This window comes from Orcinus orca, chromosome 9, assembly GCF_937001465.1.
Source record: "Orcinus orca chromosome 9, mOrcOrc1.1, whole genome shotgun sequence".
Lineage (NCBI taxonomy): Eukaryota > Metazoa > Chordata > Mammalia > Artiodactyla > Delphinidae > Orcinus > Orcinus orca.
The window spans coordinates 41637058-41662699 of NC_064567.1; the positions used below are offsets into that span (position 1 = coordinate 41637058).

The following is a 25642-nucleotide window of genomic DNA, read 5'->3' on the forward strand; positions in this document are numbered from 1 at the left end:
CAAGAAATCTTAAACCTCATCCAATATTGTTATTATTATTTGAGATTATACATAGTAGGATAAAGCATATAAATACTTTTGCTAATGGCATACGTTTGTTAATATCATTAGCACGAAAGATTTTCAGGGTGATAGAGATACAAATAAAAAACCATATACTGTTTAATTAAAATTGGAAATATGAATATATACTCAGGGTTTAAGTTTCTCTTTCTCAAAAATACATATTTTCTTGCTCTCCTCAATGAAGAATCTTAGAAATAATAGCAAGTAACAATAAGCACTCTTAGACCCCAGATTTTGTCTCTAGATGCCATTTCCCATTAAAAGGAATCAAGGCCCCTGGAACAGTGGCTGATTCCAGGCCTGGGGAAAGAAATGTGGAAGATGAACCTGGTGTGCCCGAAAGCAAGGAAGCTCTTAGAGGTCATGTCAAAGTGACATAGGATCCAACCTGAAGGGACTCCTACTGGCCAAAGATGGTGCAATTTGAGGATTAACAAAAACAACCAGGTGGCAGTACATTGAAAAACATAAAATTCCACAAGCTCACAATGATACTTAAACCAAAACTTTTTGGTCACTTCTGGAGGTTGCTTGGGCACTCATTCTGAAAACTGATAAAGAGAATAAATTGAGCATTTTTGCTGTCTTTCTTGTGTAATCTAGGTAAGCAAATGGTCGATGAGGTAAAGTTCTTTTAGAAGAAGCACAGCTAATACAGAAAGAATTAGAGAATTAGAAAATATTTTCTACCCCTAATGAAATAATGGATCTAGGCAGTTGGATCTAGGTTGTTAATAAGGTGAATGTTTGATGGCAGACTTTATAAGGGATGAATTTGGCTGACAACATTTGAACCCCCTGATCAAACTTAACATGACTAAAAGTAAGTCACTCAATCCAGTGTGCTAATAATATGACGCAACAGGAAGTTCTCTTGTCAAACAAAAAAGAACCTGAATTTAATCAACCCTCTAGATCTAACTTCATTATACAGAGAGTACAGGACATGCTGTACAATACCAGGAGGACATAGTCACCCAAATCCAGATTGCAACATGTTTTCTTCAACAAATAGCTAGGGAAAAATTTTAAAGAAGTGGAAGCTGTTAAAAAATTATAAGAGACATAAAAGCCCCATTCCATGTGTGAACCTTGTTTGTATTCTGATTTAGACAAACCATTCCTAAAAAGACATTTTTGAGCAAGTGGGAAAAATTGAGCTGTGCTGGATATCACATTATAAGGAATTAATATTTATTTTGTTGAATGTGGTAATATTGTGGGTAGTTGGAAAAAAAAACTGTTACAGATACATTCTGTTTTTTACAGGCAAAAAGAAATATGTGGTATTTGCTTTAAAACTCTCTTCCTTGCCAAAAACAAAATGGGGGTAGGTGGGTAAATGAAACAGGAACAGCAGAATGTTGATAATTGTTGGAGCTGGATATTTGGGAATTCTTGAAGATGGTAAGGGGTTTCATTTTATTCTCTCCACTTTATGTATGTTTGAGAAGTTTCAAAGTAAAGTAAAAAAAATTCGTAAGGAAAGAACTGATAATTTTTATACAGAATGATATGACAGAGAAGTATCTATTAAATGTTTGGGCTGGTGAAAGAATGATAGTTTATGATGACTGTAGTATTTATCAAAGAAACTTCTTTAGGTTGCAGCTGAAGTAATAAGTATATTTTGGAAAGTTACAAAGCATTACATAATTCATTTGTCCAGGGATTAAGTCAGTCATTATCTACTTAGCATTTAACTTATATAATTTACTGTTTGTGCTCCACTCAATATTTATATGTATTGATTGAAGTTTCAAGACTTGTGATATGTATTTTAAAAAAAATCCTTTGTTGTATTTGGTTGTTAATATAAGAATTTTTATATGTGCATTTTAGGAATGGTACACTCAAAAATACTTCCAGGGGAAGCTAAATTATGCCTAAAAGCTAAGTATCTTGGAAGGACAACTATATCTTCCCTTGATCTTTGGTACCTAAGGACCCCTGAATCACAGATATTACTCAGTATGACTCTTTCTACTATGGTTATTTTTAATGTAAGACTTTTTTTTAGTAGCCATGTTGCATATGTAGTCTGTTTGAAGATTGTTATAGTTATTGCTTGGATTTGGCATGTTTAGTAATTGTTGATATAGCTAATTTTTAACTGTTTTAATAGAATTCAACGAACATTTGCCTGTTTCTCAGTTATGAAATAGGAGGTCTTATGGGGACTCTACATAAATGCTTTTATTTAAAATACTTAATACTTGTAGTGTGAGCACTTAGCAGATTTATTTTAAGTACAGAATAAGGCAGAGATAACCAGAACATATTTCCTATTTTGGGTTGCATATGGAGATGGCACTTGAATCTCCATGCACTTGAGTTGATTTTTCTTTAGTCTTGTGTTTTTGAAAAATGTACGAAGGTATTCATGAGAATGGCAGGAATAATAAAAACAAGAATAGTTACCTAAAGCTGTAACTAAATCCAAATGGCTTTGGCATTAAAACCAATAAATTGTCCTGCATGATGTTAGTAAAGAGTAAACTAAATCTTATGTTTACTTTTGATTAAAAATACTGACAAACAATGCAAAGCAACACTGGTGACCTTGGAATTTTATCCCATTGTTGACTGTTAATAGAAAGTCAGCCACCTTCTCATTTATAATCTTGAAGGTTTTTAATGACAGTCACACATGGATTGCATTATGGCTGAAAATACGAACTTCCAATTTACCTTGTTTTCCTCGTTTTAAAAATAATTTGGTAATTATCTGTATTTTATTATATCTACAGTAGATATGCTACCATATGCTTAACTTTTAATGTCTTAAGTGGAATTTGGAAAAACAAAATTCTTAATTATGTCAGTTTTCTGCTTATTTGTGCCTAAAGGGAGTTTTACTTTACCCATTGTAAGGCATCTTATTCCCAACCTTAAATTTGTATAATTAGAAAAAGTTGAATTCTTTTCTTTGTCCCATTTCTTAGTTGACAAAGGATCAGAGGTTGGTGTATTCTGGCAGACTGCTTCCCGATCACCTGCAGCTGAAAGACATTCTCAGAAAAGTAAGCTTTTCTACCACTATTTGATACCAGATACTCAGAGTGCTAGAGGAGATATGTTCTGAAGTTTTATTGATATCCAACCAGTTTAGTTTTTAGTTACTCAAGATCAACTCTTTTGGGTTTAGGTAACAGTTTTGTATATCCATCTGATAGCTAAATCTAAAATAGGATTATATATTTGTGTTCAGGGATTTGTTATCTTGTGTAAGAAAGCAGTACTGAGTTATCAGTAAACTGTGCAGGAGTAGAGTGCTCAAGTAGTGGTGAAGGATTTTCATTGATAATAGTCTCCTCTCTTAAATACCCTTTTGACCAAACTACGTTTTAATACAAGTTAACTTCGGTTAGGAGTTTAATTTCAGGACAGAAAATAGAATGAAGCCCAACTGGTCCATCATTTAGCAAACTTTGAATGCTGGTACTCAGAGTTAAATATATTTGAATATAGTTTTTTTGACAGATTGAATGCTAGTTATTTTAATGGCAGCTTTTTAGCTCCTGTTTATTTGTGGAATTTATACTTTTAGAACTTTTCAAATGTTTGAGATTCTTTTTGCTTGTGAGTGTAGCAGAATTGAATATATAGCTGTTAATGTTTTGCTTTAGATCTTTGACCTAACTCAGTGTTTTCTGGATATCCCTAATCTCTCTATCCTCTCCTGTATGTTTATTGATCACCTGTGGGAAACTTTAAAAAATCTTACACTGGTATGTTCCTTCTGTTAGATAGTTGACATTTTAGTTTTGCCACTGTGACTTCTTGCTGTCATTTTCATTTTAATCACGTAGTTTCAGGTTGCCAAAGTGGTTTAATAACCTCTCTGTCTCCCTCGCTCTCTTTCCCTCTCAAAAATAGTGGAATTTGCAGCAGATTCACCCCCCCCCCCATTTCTTTTCTTTCTTTTTTTTTTTTTTTGTGGTACGCGGGCCTCCCACTGCTGTGGCCTCTCCCGTTGCGGAGCACAGGCTCCGGACGCGCAGGCTGAGCGGCCATGGCTCACGGGCGCAGCCGCTCCGCAGCATGTGGGATCTTCCCGGACCGGGGCACGAACCCACGTCCCCTGCATCGGCAGACGGACTCTCAACCACCGCGCCACCAGGGAAGCCCCCATTTCTTTTCTTAATAGACTTTTTTTTTTTTTGCGGTTCGCGGGCCTCTCACTGTTGCGGCCTCTCCTGTTGCGGAGCACAGGCTCCGGATGCACAGACTCAGCGGCCATGGCTCACGGGCCTAGCCGCTCCGTGGCATGTGGGATCCTCCCGGACTGGGGCACGAGCCCGTGTCTCCTGCATCGGCAGACAGACTCTCAACCACTGCACCACCAGGGAAGCCCCTAGACTTTGTTTTTTAGAGTAGTTTTAGGTTCACAGCAAAATTGAGCAGAGGGTATAGAGACTTCCCATATACCTCCTGCCTCCACACATACACAGCTACCCCCACTAACAACATCCACGTCAGAGTGGTATAGTAGTTACAGTTGATGCCTACATTGACATCATTATCACCCCAAACCCATAGTTTCCATTAGGGTTCACTCTTGGTGGTGTACATTCTGTAGATTTTAACAAATGTAAAATGACATGTATCCACCATTATAGTACAGAATATTTCACTACCCCCCCAAATCCTCTGTGCTTCACCTCTTCATTCTTTCCCTGTTTTTATCCTTAAAAACCTTTTTGCTATATGCTCTTTGAAATATATATTTATTATTTTACCCAAGTATAGCTAGAGGCTGCATATGCATACATTTAAAAAGGCTTTTGCTGCCAGAAATCATTTTCAACCAGAAGACTTAAAAGAAGAATGCCTCAGGACTTCCCTGGTGGTCCAGTGGTTAAGACTCTGCGCTTCCACTGCAGGGGGCACGGGTTCGATCCCTGGTCTGGGAACTAAGATCCCACATGCTTTTTTTCTTTTTTTTTAATTTTGGCTGCACCATGCTGCATGTGGGATCTTAGTTCCCCAACCAGGGATTGAACGCACGCCCCCTGCATTGGAAGGTGGAATCTTAACCACTGGACTGCCAGGGAAGTCCCTTTTCTTTCTTTTTTAAAATTGCTGAGCCATCCTTTGTTCTTCTCTGCCCCCCTTTATTCTCTTTCCTTTCTCCATCTTATTTACTTGCTTTATGCCTAACTATAAATATACTCATGAAATCGCTAAGCTAAAATGCCATTTCTAATCATTTTTAGAACATTTTCCTTCAGTCGTAGTTGTAGATTTATGGCAACACATTTGGCATATTTACAGAATATAGTTCAAATATATGCTTTATGTCTGTGCATAAGTGTTATAGATAAAAACAGTTTTTGACTTAAAAAAATAAAACACTATTGCTAAAACTAAGACAAATGAGATTATAGTGAAGTTACTTGAGTTTCTTTATCGCTGTAAGGTCTCAAATAATGAAAACATTTCACTACTCAAAGTTTGTAGGCCTAAACTTCAGTGTGACTATCACAGTTCTGATATTAACATGCTAGATGTTTTTATACTGAAATAATAGATAGTGCTGACACAACTTTACAGCAGTGTTTGCTTCAAAACGGCTTGGTAGACAAAATAATCATTTTTTTCATATAGCAATTCCTGAGTATTGAGACCATTTTCTAAGCATGGACAAAATATTGAATTCACAAGGGTCCTAATGACAGCAATTTATTACTAATAAAATGGCTGTGGTAGGAAGGAACTTAAGTTCTGAATTAAGTATTTCTGCTTAGCTACTGACATTTTTGAGCTGTGTATTTTCCAGTACTACTCTTTAAATGTAATCTTCTTTAATTTTAGCAAGATGAGTATCATATGGTTCATCTAGTATGTACTTCTCGGACTCCTCCCAGTTCTCCAAAATCTAGCACCAGTAGACAAAGTCATGAAGCATTGACATCCAGCAGCAATTCTGTGAGTTATTTTGGGCAGAGTAAATGTTGAAGTTTTCTGATTATCCTTTTTTGCCTTTAAAAACTAAGTGGAAAACAGAACAATTCGCTCTTGTGGGTTGTAAGACTGTGTTTTGAACAGCTCAAGTTAAGCATTTAAACTTCATTTTTAGAGATCCAATACACAGTGTTATCCCCTGAAGCCTGTTCCCCATGAGTTATAATTTGCTATATGGCAGGTCAGTAATAGATCCAATCTTCAGGGGTTTAATTACTGAAATACTCAAAAAACAGAATTATGATATGGTTATATAATATAAACTCTAGGGCGAGTATTTCAGAAATATTTAAAGTATTTCATATAGTATATTTAATCAAGGTAGATTAAATTATTTAAACTTTAAGTTTGCTAAATCTTCTTGGTAGATTGCTTAGTCAAGAACTTTGTTTTTTAAAATGATTGCATTTGAGCCTATATTCCAACTGTGGGAGGAATAATTACTTAACCTACTCAGTTCTTTCAGACTTGAGTATTCATTTCTCCCTTCTTATTTTTCCATCTGCTTAAAACTGTTTTGGAAAATTTAAAAACTAGTTGAACTTTTCAACTTAGATATTGTCTACAAGTTTTAGAGACACAGTCTCAAATCTTTTATATTAAATTATTTTTGGTTTCCCGTAAAAGCTTTATGTGACACTTTTGGAGGTGAAAGAAAAGGACTGGATGAGTGGAAGCTTGCTTAAAACTTCCTGGGCAGGGAACTTTTGTACTGCTAAGTGTACTTTCCTTCTTGCCAAGAATCTAGCCAAAACTTTAAGGAGGGGATGAATGGCATGGGTGATATAGATACTGCCAGTTAACTGCTTCTTTAAGAAACTACATCTTCTAGTTGCTGTATTTAATTAGCATAGCCTCAATAGTATTTTCTAGTACCAGCCATGGGAGTTTAGCTTACATTAAATTGAGATATGTTTTGTCAATAAACCTAAGGGTCTTTCTATGTTTCCTACCTTGCATAAGAAGGGACAAAGCCCTGGCATTGGCATAGAGTTCTGTGTATAGTCTTTGGACACAGGTGTGTTGCTCCTGTTTTTGTTGACAAAGAACCTTCTCACTTTTCTAGTGGTTCCTCGTTCATGATTTCATGTCATTAGTATATATATTCAGTTTTTTTAAGGTGTGTTATAAAAATCTAAAAAGTATCAAAGGAGAATTAAGTTGAATTCCTCTTAATTTTTTATGGCAGATAAATTTCAGTGGGACTTGAAAATGTCTTTAAAATCTGTTCATGAAAGAGTTATCCAATAAGGCCAGAAGTAATTAGTTCTAGAGAAATTAGGCTGTGCTGCCAAATGGCTAGGCCTTTCTTCTATTAATTTTTTAATGAACACCATATTTTGATGGTCCCTTTAACAAGAAATCATGCCAAAAAAGAACACTTTCCAGGTCATGTGCCTAACAATCAGGCTCCCTAGTAAGGTTTCTGGTGTCTGTGTGGTGTGGAATAACATCTTAAAGCTTTTGTTAGTTTTGCAAAAGACCAGTGTGTCCTTGGGCCATTTCACATGGCAGGACTAAGGAAGGTAGAGAGGCAAAAAGACATGCTGTAAATAGGAAGGCAGTACAGGTAAATGCAATTTTAGTGAACTTGGAAGGATGTTGAAATTATTTTGTACCCAGCTTTTTAAAGTGGGGAATTTATATAAAATGTAATTGTGTTTTAAATTTACATAAAACACTTGACAAACTATTTTCAAGCAGTAGCAAATTGAGGTGGTCTTCAAGAGATTATATTGTTTGAGGTTATTGAATCTGTGAGTTACTGACATCACTGAAGCATGAGAATTTTAAAATCCTGTTTGGTATTTTGTTCATGTTGTAAAAAAACAGTATTTGTTGGTGGTATCTATAAACTAATAGAATTTTACAACTGAAAGAAATCTTGAAAATCTAGTTCAATCTCATTTTTTATAGGAAAGCTGAGACTCAGGGGTTAAGTGAATTTTAAGGTTATGTTCCTTGTTAATGTCAGAGATAACACAAAATTCTAGCATGTTCCTCAATATTTTAAACGAGTATACTACTAATAGCATGTTATACAGTAGCTGTTATACAGTAGTAGTTCATAGTAACTGTTTAAGTGACACAGTTATGAGTACCATTTATTAAACACTTCCTATGTGTTAAGCATCATGAAAAGAGCTTTGTATGAATTTAATTTTCACAAATTTTGTGTGCTATTTTTTTGTATATAATTACTACTCAGCCCTTTATAGTTGAGAAATGGACTAATGTGTAATTAAGTGATTTTGATTTTCTAAACTCTTCAGTCTCGTAAGAATTAAAATATCTACCTATTAAGCTGGGCACAGGAGTCAAATCAGTAAATTTCTAAAATTCACTCTTTGCAGAGGGATTTCATAAGTACATTTTTAGCAATGTGTCTATAATATTGTGATTGTAATGAATTAAATCTCCTTGAAAAAATAATTACATTTTTGTTTGTAGAGTTCAGATCTGTCAGGATCATCAACTCCATCATCCAGTCAAGAAACCTTGTCTTTAGCTACCAGTTCGTCCTCAGAAGGATTGAGGCAACGAACCCTTCCACAAGCACAAACCGACCCAGCACAGAGTCATCAGTTCCCATATGTAATGCAAGGGTGAGTGAAACTGATAGCTGTGGGCCTCTTAAAAATCTGTGACTCCAGACTTTCATGGTAGCCCCCTTCAGTAATCAAAGTATGTTTGAAATTTACTCATATACCTAATTATATGTTTTGAGAATTAGAGGGTTAGGTGGAGCAGTGCTTTGTTTTTTTTTTTTGGCTGTCTCACACGGTTTGTGGGATTTTAGTTCACTGATCAGGAACTAAACCCCGGGCACTCTGCAGTGAGAGCATGGAGTCCTAACCACTGGACCGCCAGGGAATTCCCAGGAGCAGTGCTTTTTTTTTTTTAAGTGAATGGTGTTTTGTTTTTTTAATTAATTTATTTTAGTTTTGGCTGTGCTGGGTCTTTGTTGCTGCACGTGGGCTTTTCTCTAGTTTAGGCGAGCGGGTGCTACTCTTCGTTGCAGTGCACGGGCTTCTCATTGTGGTGGCTTCTCTTTTTGTGGAGCACGGACTGTAGGCGTGAGGGCTCAGTAGTTGTGGCCCGCAGGCTCTAGAGTGCAGGCTTAGTAGATGTAGCGCACGGGCTTAGTTGTTCTGCGGCATGTGGGATCTTCCCGGACTCGGGCTCAAACCCATGTCCCCTGCGTTGGCAGGCAGATTCTTAACCACTGCGCCACCAGGGAAGCCCAGGAGCAGTGCTTTTGAAAGCTGGTTGTACATTAGAATTGTCTAGGGCAGTACTTTTCAGTCTTTAATGTTAGTGCTAATCACCTGGGGATCTTATTAAGATGCTGGTTCTGATTCAGTAGGTCTTATGGGGCCTGAGATTCTGTATTTCCAGCAAGCTCCCCTGTGATGCTGATGCTTCTGATGCTTAGAACATACTTTGAATAACAAGGATCTAGGTAACTAAAATTTTTGTTTTTACTCAGTCTCACTATAGGTCTATGCAAATTAGTCTTCTGGGGAGCAGATGGGTGAATAAGAGTGTTCTTGGAAGAGTACAGGGCCCAGTAATATGCTTTTAAAAACTTCCACTGGTGTTTATGATCAGCCAGGTAACAACTGAGGTAGAATAAAACTGTGATGTATTATGAAGATATGCTAACCATTGCATGTTATCCAGAGTCTTTCTTGGAGGAGTTTACTCAAGAAGCTTGCTATGGCTACCTTATATTTAGCAATTACAGCAGGCCTCTTGGGTTAGGCAGTTCCAGGGGGGAATGCAGTCGACAGCCACAGCATATCTTTCAGACAGCTCAGAAAGGAGGATCTTGGAGAATACAGTTTAGACCTGGGTTATGTCTGAAACCAGAGTACTTTTGAAGTAAAGGAAACATGAATAATAGGTAACGATAGTTGTTTTGTGTTGCATATCATGCTGTGGGACTGCAATGTGTGACAGTGCTCCAGATCCATGATGGTGAGGCTGGAAATAAGGAAATGGCTAGGACTCCTCAGAATGGTAGTAAGTGATATAACCAAGGAGTAGCCACTGATTGTTCTGCCAAACAGAATGTAATAACATACAGGTACTTTCTACTTAGAACTTTAAACTTAATTCAATTCTTAATGCAGAAAAACAAAGCAGAGTATATAGCAAAATATTTAAAAGACTCATCTGTCTCATATTCTTGAGTTTTTCTTCTAAAAATAAGTGTTTAGATTAGGCTGATTGTAGACTTTTATGAAGCATCCTATGAAACTATCAATATTTTTGTTTTCAGAAAATGATTATTACAAAGCAAAATTTAGTTATTTATAAAAAACAGTGTTGTCACGGTTTACATTATAGAATAATGGCTTAAAATACTTTCTGTCTTATGACAGTGATTCCTTTCCTGTCTTTTTTGCAGAGTAAGATAGTTCAGTTCCTCTTAATTTATACAGAGTGATTTTACTAATATTTTACCAAATACGGTGGTAGTGATAGAAAGTGAGAAAATTATGGATATAATAAACCTGGAAGAATATGTAATGACATGTTAATAATAGTTATCTCTGCACAATAAGATTTTTAACTCTCTGCACAATAAGATTTTTAACTCTTTCTCATACTTACAGTGAATATATTTTGTAATAAACAAAATAAAGTGTGTAAAGTTGCATATCTTCAGAATAAGACCATGGTTATCTTGGGAAAAGATTAATAATTTCTTTAGGCTGTTGAGAAAATCAACAAACTTTGGAGACAAAGGCATTTAGCTCTTAGAAGTATATAAAACAGATTAGAAAAATCTGAAATAGTGTTTATTTTGCTAAAAATGAGTATTAAGATGATAAGCAATAAAATCCTTAAAGATTTGAGCTTCACTTAGGGAATCTATTACTAGATGAATAATGTTTTAAATCAGGAGGGCAGTATAGCTTAGTGGATGTACAGATTCAGGAGCCAGCCTGCCTTGGTTTGAATCCTGGCCCTAACCACTGACTAACTTGGGCAAGTCTCTTCTCTACTTTGTTTCAGTTTGCTCATGATCTGGAGATAACGGTACTTATCATACAGGATTTCTGTGTGGATTAAGAGTTCATGTATGTAAAGTGTTTACTGATGTGTTAGCAGTTATTTATAAATTCATTCATATTTATAAATGAATGTTGTACATTCATTCAGCAAACAGATTTATAGTCATCTGTGAGTCTGATACACTGAACATTTGAATGAATGCCAGTGCTAGGTGCTGGAAAATGAATCTATATTTGGAAAGAGCACTTTGTGATTTACAAAACAATTTAAGTGAAAGTTCAGTAAATAGGTTATTCAGTTCAACAATGAACGTGATTTAATTTCATCTTATAGTTGTAATTTTTTACTAATGAAGACTTTACATCTGTCCTTAAGTAAATTTTATTGAACATAGCCTTAGCCTTAAATGTACAAGAGCAGTAATTTAGTGACCTTGAAGAATTCACCAACAAAATATAATCTCTGCACACCTTTTTTAGACTTCAGTACAGCTTATGTTTAACTAGTCACATGTGTTTTCCACCATGTAGGTCTCAATCTTTAGTGAACTTGTTAAAATTGCTAAATTGTGATCCCTACTCCCTGAGTTTTTGAATCACTAGGTTTAGGGTAGTGCTTAGGAATCTGCCAACTTAACAGCATTCTGGGAACCTCACTTTTTAAGAAGCTCTAATGCAGGTGATAATTTGCCCATCAAGATCCTGAGGAAACATGAGAAGACCAAACAGTACATGTATATCACCACATTGGCTATCCATTTATAATGTCACATTTATAAATCTTGACTATTTTGGACTCAGTGTGCTGTGCTGTCATATTTATTTAACTCCAAAAACTGCTGACTGGTTTATAGAATACCCACTGTTATGTACACTCAATTTCCCCCCTGAAATAGTAACAACCTTGTTTTATAATTACTAAAACTGAAAACCTACTCATTGTACCCGTCTGTGTTATCCGATTTTTTAATAGTAAAAATCGCTTATAACCCACCACCCAGAAATAACTGTTGCTAACATTTTTGTAGTTTCCTTCCAAATAATTTTCTAAGTATGCTTTTTAAATAGAAATATCATACTATTTTATTTTATAAACCATTTAAAAAAGCATAGTGTAGCCTGGACATAGTTCCAGATCAAATATAAATCTACAACATTCAAAGTCTGTATTAGCAATAAGTTTAGCCAAGGAGGTGAAAGAGCCATGCACTGAAAAGTATAAGACAATGATGAAAGAAATTGAAGACACAAATAAATGGAAAGATATTCCATGCTCATGGATTAGAAGAATTAGTGTTGTTAAAATGTCCATACTACTCAAAGCAATCTGTAGATTCAGTCAATCCCTATCATTATTCCAAATGATATTTTTCACAGAAATAAAACAAACAATCCTAAAGTTTGTGTGGAACCACAAAAGACCTCAAATAGCCAAAGCAATCTTGAGAAAGAAGAGCAAAGCTAAAGGCATCACACTCCCTGATTTCAAACTATACTATAAAGTAACAGTAATTAAAACAATATGGTATTTGGCATAAAAACAGACACATAGATCAATGGAACAGAATAGAGAACCCAGAAATAAACCCATACATATATAGTCAATTAATTTATGACAAAGGAGGCAATAATATATAATGAGGAAAAGACAGTCTCTTCAATAAATGGTGTTGGGAAAACTGAACAGCCACATGCAAAAGAATGAATCTAGACTACTATTTTATACCATACTTAAAAATTAACTCAAAATGGGAATTCCTTGGCAGTCCAGTGGTTAGGACTCCGTGCTTCCACTGCCAAGAGCACAGGTTCAATCCCTGGTCGGGGAACTAAGATCCTGCAAGCTGTGGGGCATGGCCAAAAAAAAAAAAGTTACCTCAAAATGAATTTGACTTGAATGTAAGACTTGAGATGCTTCTAGGAGCTTGACCAGGTCCTCACAGTAAATACCAGAGAGGAATTCCTTCGTGTTTCTAGCAAGCAGAGGAGAAAAGAAAATGATTTTGAAATAACGCCAGACCTTTCTGTTCTTCTTAACAAGGTCTGCCCTCAGGAGAAACGATTTTACCAGAACATCACATGCTAGGGTTTATCAGAGCCTAACCTACTTGGTGCTTCTCAGTATTCCTTCCCCTTAGGTGGACAGGATGGGCGGAGGGGATTGGAGTTGAGTGTTTCCCTTCCCCCAAGTATGGTTCTTTTTTGTCTTTAGAATTTATCCTATTACAGTTAAAATACTATGTTTTGAAGTCAGTAGAATAAATCTTCTCTGTGTGATATGCTGCAGACTTGATACACGAGTTCATTTGTTTCCGTATCTTTGAATTTTTTTTATGTCTTATTTTTTCTTTAGCTTTTTTCTTAATTGCATAAAACATTTCTATGGTTCCAGTCTCAAATCTATAAAACAAGATACATTAAGAGCCCTGCTTTCGTTTTATTCCCTTTTCCTGTTCTCTCTCTCCCCATAATACGTAACTACTTTTATGACTTTTTGGTTTTGGTTTATCCTTCCACTGTTTCATAGTGAAAATTTAAGAAAGTGTGTATACACACACGTACACACAATGTGTATACACACATATAAATATATCCTTTTCATTCTAACATGAAAGATAGCATATTATACATATTCTGCACCTTGCTTTTTAACAAAATATCACATAACAGAATATACAGGAGGTCATTCTGTGGGAGGATATGAAGATTTTCATTCCTTTTTACATCTGCACACCAATTCACTGACTGCATAAATTGTGAAATCCACTCTCCTATTGATGAATATTTGAGTTATTTTCCACCTTTACTTTTACAAATAGTGTTGTAATGAATAGCTTTGTGCATATATCATTTCAGATTTTTGCCATTTATATTTAGGATAGACTCCTAGAAGTAGAAGTAGGTCAAAGTAGATAGATCAGAGAATAAATGCCTTCATAGGACTGGAATTAAAAACAGGTGACGTAAGCATGCTGATAAGTGCTATGATAAGGTTCTCTCTTTTCAATCATGAGCTACTGTCCTTGTTTTCAGTTTCTCTCTGTTATTAGGGGAAAGGAGGCCGGGAGTGGGAGTAGGCTGAGTGTGTGGTTCCTAAGAGGGATGAGTACGTACAAAGGCTTAAAAGGGCAGACATGTGAAAATTTTTTCCATATTTCATATTTCTTTAAGCAATTCTCAGGAGCAGAATTACTTGGGCAGTTGAGTATAAGTGAACATTTTTAAAGGTATTTAATTTTATGAAATCGTTTTTTAAAGCCTTATTCCAATTTATCCTCCTGGCGATGAAAGAGTTGGGTTTCACTTATACCCCTTGCCAACACTGGATATTGGCAGATAAAAAAATCCCTATCTTTATTTTATTTGCATTTATTTGGTGTCCTAATGATTATTTCAATTTCTATGAGTTCTTTATATAGAAAAGATATTAACTAATATTTATTGTAAACGTTTTTTTCTAAGCTCAGTATCTTTAAATTTTATGTTGTCAAATACGTTATCTTTTTTGTGCTTTCTTCTATTGTTTATAAGTTAGGAAAGTCTTCCTCCTTCCATAGTTTTGGTAAATAGTCAATTCTAATTGCATCTAGATTTTCTGTGGTTTAACTCAATACTTTATTTTAGTCTACTTGAAACTCATTTGAATATGGAATGAGGTGAACCTTTAAACTCCCTTCCCCCAACCACCAATTTGGTCATCACTTTTCCCAGCTCCAAATAATAATTCTCTATTGTGTTATTTAATGATGCATCCTCTAGAATATATTAAATTCTTATGTAATATGTTTCACTACTCTATTATTATGTGCTTTAACAGTAACTTTATAATTTCATATCAAATAAACTCTTTTTTCTTGTTTTCTGTAGAGTACCAAATATATAACATCTTGTCTGAAGGATAATTAACACAATGGAAAATTGTAGTATACCAACCTGGGCCTGGAATGTACCTTAGCAATTATACAGTCCAGTAGTTTTTAACTTATTGGTGAGAAAGGGAAGAAGCATATGGGAATCATCTAGGGGAATTTATTAATTTATTTTCTTGACAACATAGTTTCAGTAATCACATTTATGTTTTTGGCTGCAGGTGGGAAGCTATAGTAATTTTTTCTAAGTGATTGTTAGAGGCCTTTTCTTCCCTTGACCTTTAAAAACAGTGACAAAGTCCAGCCTTCACATTTAACAGTTGAAGTAATGGACTTGTGTGAGGTTATATTTCCTCTTAGTGGTAGAGATCGGTTGAGTTCTACTTTTAGGGGGATGAGTTTTTTCTTAGTTGGAAATACTAAGAAAATTTAAATATATACCTAGATACTGACTAATATTATGGCTAATACTTGATTTAGATAGTTTTCATTTTGCTCAGATGCATCAGTTCACTGGGGGAAATGCTAACAGCATTTATACAAATGCCAAAACATTTATATAAATGTTTTATAATACGTCTCTGCTCCAGTGGTATGGCTTTCTCTCCAGATTTGATCACTAATTGATATCTTTTTAAATGTATAGGTGGGGTAAGGTTCTTTTCCTCTTCTTATACAGGACTTGTTTATCAAGAGCTGGGAGGAACTCTCATGGAGGATTCTCTGCTTTTCCTTCTTCATTCAGTATGTGGGAAGGCTTGGGAAGTAGTGGGAAGGCTTGGGAAGTAGTGGGGAGGGCTGCATTCAGGAGGCAGGAGGATCTTCTGAGGATGGGAGCCACTGTATGGCTCCTATTATTCCTCCAAGGATGAGGAAATTTCAGGTTACATGCAGGAGAGTTGATGCCTTAATCTAGCACCAAGTTGCCTTTAGTACAGTTTGTTGATAAGTCTTAGCCTCCCAAGCTCTTCTAAATTAGGTTTCTATAATCAATTTTTACTAATTGTATGTTAACATTCTTTAGAATATAAAATTAAAGTTCATGAATTTGTTAATTATTCTTGTCTCACTCTGGATAGATCAAACTAATATTAGCTAAGATAAAATTCAAGTAATAGGAAGAAAAGGAGAGTTACAAAATTCACAAATTCTGCATTTACTTATATGTTTATCCCTGTAGTTGTCTTGAGGTATGCGAATTTCTGCAGACCTCACATTACACACTTTGAAGTCATATTCAGAGTTAGTGGTAGGGGAGAGTAAAAATAAAAACAGCTAACATTTACTGAGTACGGACTAGCAACCCTGTGAGGAAGATTCTATTATTAGCCCCATTTTAGAGATGAGAAAACTGAGGCATAGAAAAGTTAAATGTGGGCTTCCCTGGTGGCACAGTGTTTGAGGGTCCGTCTGCTGATGCAGGGGACACGGGTTCGTGCCCCGGTCCGGGATGATCCCACATGCTGCGGAGCGGCTGGGACCGTGAGCTATGGCCGCTGAGCCTGTGCGTCTGGAGCCTGTGCTCCGCAACTGGAGAGGCCACAACAGTGAGAGGCCCACGTACCACAAAAAAAAAAAAAGAAAAGTTAAATGTGACCACCCACAAATTTTACTGAATTAATAGAATTTTAATCTACTTTAGGAATGCATGTATAAATATGTCTGCTAATCTTGGTTATTTAACTAAAAAATATTTTACAGATTTTAATAATGTTCATTTTTTATTTTACAGTTGATAGGTGCTATGTTTTAAATAATATTTTATTACTAATGTAAAATATCCTTTTGCTAATTCCCCCAAATTTAGGGTTTTGGTTCTCAAGAAGAATGTACTAAAAATGTAATGAAAGTATTTTTTGACTTCTGTGCTGAAATGAGAAGATAGCAGATGTTTAATCTGGCCGCACATTTGCTTTATTTTTCCATTAAAATTGGGCTGTGATGTTACTTGTTCTGTATACTTGGGGTCAGGGTCATCTTACATAAGCTATAATGTCTTACTTGAGGAATGCTGAAAATAAGTATTTTTCATTAAGATTTAATACGTTTGTCAATGGATTACTTGTAGTTCAGAAATAAAAATGTAGAGAAATTCTTTCAACTTCTTCTGGAGCATTAAAAGACATTTCTTTATTACTCGATTTTAGAAATGTAGACAACCAGCTTCCTGGGCAGGCTGTTCCGGCTGGATTCCCTGTGTATCCCGCTTTCAGCCCACTGCAGATGCTATGGTGGCAACAGATGTATGCGCATCAGTATTATATGCAATAGTAAGTTAATTTGAGTTTATTTTTTTACTCATTGTGGTGTTTGCTTTATTTTCTTTTTGATTCTAAGTAAGTTGATTTGGGATTTCATTTACTGATGTGTTTCATTGGTTTTTAAAAATTATTTTAAAGTATTTGGCTAAAGGAAAAAGGGTTCACATCCTGTTCACATCAACTAAACCTATTCTCTGCTTCTCTCTCTCTCCCCTAATTATATTTAGCAGTATTCAGGTGCTTTCTTTGATAGAACATTTTATCTATTTAAGAGGAGAAAACAGTAAAGTTTCACTGGAAGGCAGCAAATCTACGTGAAGGTAGGATGTCGAATAAAAAAGGGAATAGAAAGAACCATATGTCAGGGAGGCTCATATTGATGTAGGGCTCAGTTGTGGCTAATATGCTATCTGGACTGTTGGTATTTTAGTAAGTCTTGCTTCTGATCAGCATGGAACAATCTTAGTACCAAATACAGTTTCTCGGTTTTCTTTCTTCTGGACTTCCTGTGTGTTCATTTAACATTTCTAGCTTCTCTTTAATGTTTTCCTGTCCTTGTTTCTGTGATTCTGTCATCTTCATTCTTTTTCTCTTTCTGATCACTCATTTTGTGTCCTTTGTTTTTTCCCTTTTTCTAAATGGTAACATTTCTTGTTCAGTTAGGTATTTGTATACCTAACGATGTGCCTTGTGATACTCAGTCTGGTAGGGAAGATAGGATTCAGTCCTGGGCCAGTCATCTTGGATTTCCTTTTTCCGTGGCCTTAGTTGTTAGCTCTCTGTGATGACTCCCGTTCATCTTCTGTGCCTCCTCTTGTGTCTCCACTTAATTGTTGGAGATTTCCATAGAGAAATTTGCCTTTCCCTTAAATGCAGCATGTCTGAAATTTAACTGCACCATCCCCTTAAGTGCATTTTCCTTCTTGACTTCCTTGTCAGTGATACTGTCTCTTCTTAATCATCCTCCAAGCTCTTAGCCTTAGTCAGCTTTGATTCTGGCTTCTGTTATCCCTGAATCCAGCAACTTACCAAGATGAGTTAGTATGTTGTTTCTAGCTTCCATCCTTCCCTATATCTTACTTTCAATATTTTGTGAAGATCTTTTCTAATGTTAGACCCACTTTACTGCAATCACTTTTTCTCCTTTTAGGCTCTTTACTATATTTCATTGTACTACTGCCAGGTTAATTTGCATAACACATAATTGAGTCTGTCATTCTCCATCCCCTAAAACATCTGATGGCTCTCTTGCCTACAGTGTGAAGTGTATCCTTATCCTTCCTCTAGACCTTACCCCAGGAAGCTACCTGCTTTATTAACTTCATATCCTAATGCTCTCCTGTATAACCCCTTGGCTACAGGAAGGCTCTTTATACCTTACCTGTCGCCAATAGTAATGGTTATCATTTGAGTGACTGCTTTGTCCTTAGTACTCCACTAGATGCTTTACACCCCTTGTCTTGTTTATAACCTCAAAAGAACTGTGTAAGATAAGTGGGGCTTATCGTAGTTTGCTACTGAATCATATAACCTTATGTACATCATTTAACTTCTGAGCCTCAAGTTTTCACATTTAATGAAATAACTCACCTATGAATCAGAATGTCCATGAGATAGGAAGTGTTTTGGAAATGAAAGAACCCTCTACATATACAATGTATTAGATAGCTGGCTTAAATATAGGCTTTTGTACCCTAGAAAACTTCTATTTTATATTGCTATCTTGATTTTAAAACTTTATTGTAGAAAAATTTCAACATATAAAAAGATAGAAGAGTGAAATGAATCCGTGTTCTCATCACCCAGCTTTTCAACATTTATCAATTCATGACAGTCTGGTTCTACAACTTTCCCCCCTTTGCTAAATAATTTAAAGCAAATTTCAGATATATTATCATTTTACCGGGAGTCTTTTAAAGGAAAATTTATTCTGACTTTTAAGCAATCAAATTATAAGCAAACTTTAGGACCACAGTTCTTCATAACTTGATAAGGACCTACACCAGTGTTCTCCAGATGGAATTCCCAAAAGTCAGGATTGGGGTTGAGGGATTGTTACCTGGATCTCGTTAATATTTTAAAATACTAATACAAATCATTTATCACTTAGAGTGGACACACAGGGTAATGATTAATGTCCTTTTTTTTTTTTTTTTTTTTTGTGGTACACGGGCCTCTCACTGTTGTGGCCTCTCCCGTTGCGGAGCACAGGCTCCATATGCGCAGGCTCAGCGGCCATGGCTCACGGGCCCAGCCGCTCCGCGGCATGTGGGATCTTCCCGGACCAGGGCACGAACCCGCGTCCCCTGCATCGGCAGACAGACTCTCAACCACTGTGCCACCAGGGAAGCCCTGATTAATGTACTTTTTTAGACAAATCTTTCAAAACACGGGTCTAAGGAACAGGTGGTGGGTGTGGGGGTCATTTATCCTCTGTAGAAGAGCAAAAGAGGCCATTAGTGAAAAGTTTTGGAAAAAGATCTGGTCATTACCTTATAATTTAGTGAAAGAGAGAAACAGTAGTGATCACATGGCTGTTCTTATCTCTTCCACCTCTCCCCTGCTAACCTAGACTACCAGGCTGGGAGAACATCCTTTCCTGAGCTACTCCTGCCATCCATGTTGGCTCCACTTTTCCACTGGGAGTTATGCTTACCTAGGAAATGAGGTGCGGGAGTTGTGATATTCTATATTAGGTTTATGACAAATACATATGACTTCCCAGGAAGTTTTGAAAAATATAGTATATAAATGTTTGGGTTTTTTTTAATATTTATTTTGGTGAATATTTCAGTCAAGCTGCAGTTTCAGCTCAGGCCACATCAAATGCCAACCCAGCCCAGCCTGCTGCTTCACAGCCTCTAAATCTGGCACACGTTCCCGGAGAAGAACCCCCACCAGCTCCAAACCTAGTGGCCCAAGAAAATCGACCCATGAATGAGAATGTTCAAATGAATGCACAGGGAGGTCCAGTGCTAAACGAAGAAGACTTCAATCGAGACTGGCTAGACTGGATGTACACGTTCTCACGAGCTGCAATTCTCCTTAGCATTGTGTACTTCTATTCTTCTTTTAGTCGGTTTATCATGGTAATGGGAGCCATGCTACTGGTTTATTTGTGAGTGATGTTCATTCACTTTGTGTGGTTTCTTTTAATTACTTTCTAAAACTGTTCAGCACGGAATCTGGCATGTGGTAGTCTGTTGTGAATGCTGAGTCAAGGAATATGAATGTTGGCCTTCAGATATCTGGCATCAGAAGCAAAGCAGGTTATGTAACGTAAGAACATTTATCAGAATTGTCTAGAAGCAGATTTTTTCCTTTACTGTCTTTTATAAAAATTGTTAGTTCAGTTAGACATGCTCTATCAGTTATTTAAAACTTGAGGTGTGTATGATGCAGTCTTGCAGAGGATATGCTTTTTAATTAATTATAGTTATCAATAGTAAGTCCTATACGTATAGGTCAGATTTTTTTTCATAAGCAGACTAACTGTCCCTTGCCCCCCCTTTTTCCCAAGAGGCAAACAAATATCTAGTTGAATTTCATTTTGAAAAATATCAAAAAATGATTTTATGACTCCTGACTTGTCTTAATATCTAGCATAGAGTCAGTTAAGCTCATGATAAACTTTAGACTTAAATTGATTCCTGTTTTCCTGTCACTGCTTTGAGAGGGGTAGTTCTTGGCCTGAAGTAGGAGATTTGGTCTTTTCATTTATCATAGTTCTAATCATTTTTCTCTTGTAGGACACTAATGTTTGATAGTGTTACAAATAAAAACAGTTGTGACTTATTTTCTTTTCTCTTTATTTTACTGAGCAGACACCAAGCTGGATGGTTTCCTTTTAGGCAAGAAGGAGGTCAGCAACAGGCTCCCAACAATAATGCCGAAGTCAACAATGATGTGCAGAATGCAAACAATCTAGAACTTGAAGAAATGGTATGCTAATGAGGTTTTCATATACTTTAAATATAGATGTTTCTTCAGCACTGTATGAGACCAACATAATAAAAGACTCTTGGGGTATTCCATAGTATTGAAGGAAAGTTAACATGTAAATGTGTGGTTTCATCTAGGAGAACTTATAATACTGTCAGTCATATATTAGAGTTAAGTGGAAAGAACTAATATCATTCTTCCCAAAAATAGTCTAAAAAGAAAATTATGCACACAGTGAGAATTTATTGTATTAAACTGGCAGTTATCCCTTTGAACTTGAACGAGGAATTTATCAATTTTGGATTTAATGAAGATTTCTAATGACCATGAAGTTCCACTTCCTTATTATATGCTCATATTCCTCCTTTGGGAAGAATTTAACTCTCTCCTTTTCTGTCCTGAGTTAATGGTAGCTGTTCAGATCACTTAGGAACATGTTTCTTCTTTTGTTTGAAAGGAGCGTCTTATGGATGATGGGCTTGAAGATGAGAGTGGAGAAGATGCAGGTGAAGATGCCAGTGCAATTCAAAGGCCTGGATTAATGGCATCAGCTTGGTCTTTTATCACCACCTTCTTTACTTCACTAATACCAGAGGGGCCTCCCCAGGTTGCCAATTAGACCTGAAAAACTGTGCCAGTTGCAAAGGAGGGTCTGAATTTAGGAAAGTGTTCTAAATAACAGTGCAATTTCAAAAAAATTTATTACTTTCTTTTCATCATCATGTATAGAGGTGTTTTTTTTTCTTTAAGCTTCTCATGCATATGAATATTTTAAGCACAAATGGACTACTAAATGTGTGATTTTTTTTAAAGATCTTAACAGAACATAGCATAATATTGGTCTTCCAGGTTTTATTAATTTCAATTATGTATATTATACCAAGACAGACCTGTTTGTGTGTCTTCTTTAAAGAGCTGCTTCACATATAAATGTCTAGCTAATATCTCAGCCCTTCAATGTATAATTTGAATACATATATCTATTTTCTGTGAATTATCCTGAAAGTTTTAAACAGAATGACCTCATAGTTTTTAACAAAGAATATTATTTACCTAAAATGTGCTAGTAGCATCTTGCCCAGCCATAAAGCAATAAACTTCTCAATAATCTTAATTTTGACATTTGAATAAATGGAAACTTTCTATTTTAAGGGCATATCCCATCGATTGGAATTAGTACCTTAAAAAAAAAAGGCAGCTCTTCAATGGAATTAATAGTGATATAAAATGTTTGATATAGGCAGTACTTTTATAAAATAAGATTCTGGAAATTGCTCCCTGTAATTTTTTAAAATAAAAGGTCAATTATGGTAAACTGTCTTATGGGCTATTTATTCAAACTCTTCCATAATGTACCCATTACATGCAAAAATCTATGTAAATTTCAGTAGTTTTTTGGGTTGCTAAAGTCTTTAAGGTCATTTTCACCTCTTTCCATTCCAGATGGATATCTTCTAGTTCTCAGGTAGTCTGAAACCTTATTAGTTTATTTAAAAATCCCTGTGAAAGTTAATTCAGTATTTCTTAAGAAAGGAGTAAGTCTCTTATAGGGTAGCTTAAAATTGAATAAATGAGGATAGGAGAGCTTATTATGGAAGAACTTTTATCTCACATGATATGTATTTTAAAGTAATATATGGTACTGGTACAGTAATATATGATTAGATAATGGAACAAAATATAAAATTAAGAAGACTCCATGAATTATTCTCTAAGTTTTTTACTTCCAGTGTTAAAGGTGACATTTCAAGGGTAACTGGTTAACCCTTTGAAAAGTAAAATTAGGTTTCTGTTTATAGATGTCAGTCAAAACATCATGATTGAATACAAGCAGTTCAACCATGAAATTACTAATAAAAAATATAGATGAATACTTATATAATATTGGGAGGAGAAAATACCTTTATGGCAGAATCCCTAAAAGAAAAGGTTGCTTATGTATATAATGTTTTGACATATAATTAAAAGGCAAACAGTTAGGAAAAAAATATTAAAAAGGTAATAAGCAAGTCTTAAATTTAGCTTAAAAAAAAAGACAAAATCCCAGTAGGAAATGGGCAAGGGCAATCTCTTAGTCAGCTTGGGCTGCTATGCTAAATTACTGCAGGCTGGGGGCTTAAACAACAAGCATTTATTTTCCACAGTTCTGGAGGCTGAGAAATCCGAGACCAAGGTGCTGGCAGATTTAGTATCTGGTGAAGGCCTTCTTCCTGGCTTGTAGATGGCTGTCTTCATTGTGTCCTTCATGGCAGAGAGTCGAAGCAAGCTCTCTGCTGTCTCTTTTTACAAGGGCTCCAGCTCTGTTCACGAAGGGTCTGCCCTCATGCCCTAATTATCTCCCAAAGCTTCACCTCCTAATTGGGGGGTTAGGATTTCAACATATGAATTTCGGGGGGACACAAGCATTAAGTCCATAACAGATACGAACATGGGCAATAAACGTGAAAAAAAATGTAATGTGGACAAGTTAAAACTAACAAATTGCTAAGATAATAATACTCAGTGTTGGTGAAGGTACAGAGGAATGTAAAATACTACATAGCCTTTCCAGCAAGTATCAGATTTTCAAAATGTGCACATAATTGCTGTGTTATCCTGTTGGTCGTAGAATAAAATCAGACTCCTAAAAATGGCTTTACGACATCCTGAAAGGTTGAGTCCTTGCAACCTCTCAATCTGTGTTTTTCCTTAATACCTCTGTTCTAGCCAGGCTGGCTTTCCAATTCCGGCACTCTTCTTCCAGCCCCAGGACATTTAAAATGACAGTTCTTTTTGTTTGGAACACAGTCCCGTCCTTCTTTGCCTTGTTACTACTTACTAATCATCAGCTCTCAGCTAATGGCCTTTGCACTTAGTACCGTTGGTAGTTTACATTTATTTCCTTATTTGTCCTACAAAACATGAGAGCTATAAGGTTGGGGAGTGAATTTATGCTCATTAGTGTGTCCCCCATACCAGAAGAGTACCCAGGAGTTAGTTCAGTACTGCATGAGGGATTGAAAATGTACACACCCTTTGAATCAGAAAAGGTTTGGAAGGGTATCATGCATGTGTGATTCAGCTTTTAAGATTTTCTTTTTTTTAAAATAAATTTATTTTTATTTATTTATTTTTGGCTGTATTGGGTCTTTGTTGCCGCGCACAGGCTTTCTCTAGTTGTGGCGACCAGGGGCTGCTCTTCGTTGCGGTGTGCAGGCTTCTCATTGCGGTGGCTTCTTTTGTTGTGGAGCATGGGTTCTAGGCGCGCAGGTTTCAGTAGTTGTGGCTCGCGGGCCTTAGAGCGCAGGCTCAGTAGTTGTGGTACACTGACTTAGTTGCTCTGTGTTATCTTCCCGAACCAGGGCTCGAACCCATGTCCCCTGCACTGGCAGGCAGATTCTTAACCACTGCACCACCAGGGAAGCCCACCTTTTAAGATTTTCACTGCATTGTTTATAATAGGCCTGACAGATGTTCAACAGGGTGAGCTATGGTACATTTGTACATTTGTACACTGTTTGGGTCCATAGTTAGGGATGGCTTGTTTCAGGGCTGATGCAATCATTGCATCCAGAGGGAGGGTCTGGATTTTAACCTGGGAACTAAATAAATAAACTGTCAAAGCTGGAAGAAGTGTTCCATAGGTCACATGCTAAAATAGAGCAGGCGAGTAGAGTAAGAATCCAAAGATAATTATGAGATTGATCAGTCTCTTTTCTTCTGTTGGGAGTTGGACAGGGGAGAATTGGAGCCACAGAATTCATAGAGGGGAGCATTATTGTGGGAGACACCCATCTGAAGGTAATGAGCAGGTCTCTGCATCCTAATTGTAGGTTGGAGCCTAAGGAAAACGATGCTGGTCATAGACTCCCCCTCTGAAGGGCTGTGGCTAAAGGTTCCAAGAATAGTGGAATGTGTTACTCAATTTTAATTATTTTCCCTACATTGTTAATTCCCTCATGTTAGTCTTACTTTCAGTAAGTCTTTGTCAGAAACTACAGCCCAGTGTCAGCTGTGTTTTAGATGTTAAGGGAGGAGCTGTGTCCATTCTGGGGCCAGATGGTTCCTAGAGGGCAGTGGTAGCTTGGAGATGGTTTCCAGATGGCAAAAGAGCAGCACAGAAGCCCAGACACTGGTCTCTAGGCTAAATGGTGACTAGCAACAACCAGGATGGGATATAAATACTTCCCAGGACTTTTCCCATTTCTTACACATCACAATAAAGACTAGACTTTCTACAGTCAAGCAGTATGGGTGAGAGGGTTGGATTTTGTTAGCTGGGTAAAAGGAAAGAGTGATCTGAGGGCTGAAGAATTGGAGATATTTTCACTATAGTTTGATGCTACCACCCATCATTATTCTAACTAGTTTCTCTGGCTCTGGCTCATCATCACTTGAAATTTGGCTTTTCAAATTAAGGGAGAAGAGGCCATATTTGGAGTCTCATTATTTTGGGAGCCCCATGGCAGTTTTTACTTCACTGAGAAAAGACTGGGTGTGCTGATTTGTATGTCAGCTTTCTATAAGTCTGGTG

The 25642-nt window shown here is 36.4% G+C and overlaps 1 protein-coding gene across 6 annotated transcripts in view; it reads left to right on the forward strand.

Annotated features, from left to right (window-relative positions):
* HERPUD2 (HERPUD family member 2) overlaps positions 1–22444 on the forward strand; it is a 41560-nt gene extending 19116 nt beyond the window's left edge. For 2 of the 6 annotated variants that reach the window (XM_012533049.3, XM_033428286.2), the window contains exons 2-9: positions 1909–2069; positions 3012–3089; positions 5884–5997; positions 8485–8639; positions 17074–17196; positions 19982–20305; positions 21012–21129; positions 21587–22444. In XM_012533049.3, coding sequence (XP_012388503.2) covers positions 1911–2069; positions 3012–3089; positions 5884–5997; positions 8485–8639; positions 17074–17196; positions 19982–20305; positions 21012–21129; positions 21587–21748 — 1233 coding nt within the window. In that variant the 5' untranslated portion in view covers positions 1909–1910 and the 3' untranslated portion in view covers positions 21749–22444. Of the gene's footprint in view, positions 1–1283; positions 1474–1908; positions 2070–3011; positions 3090–5883; positions 5998–8484; positions 8640–17073; positions 17197–19981; positions 20306–21011; positions 21130–21586 lie in introns of those variants that run through there. The other 4 variants (XM_049715223.1, XM_012533050.2, XM_033428287.2 and 1 more) reach the window with 3 other exon arrangements.
* Positions 22445–25642: the final 3198 nt, after the last annotated feature.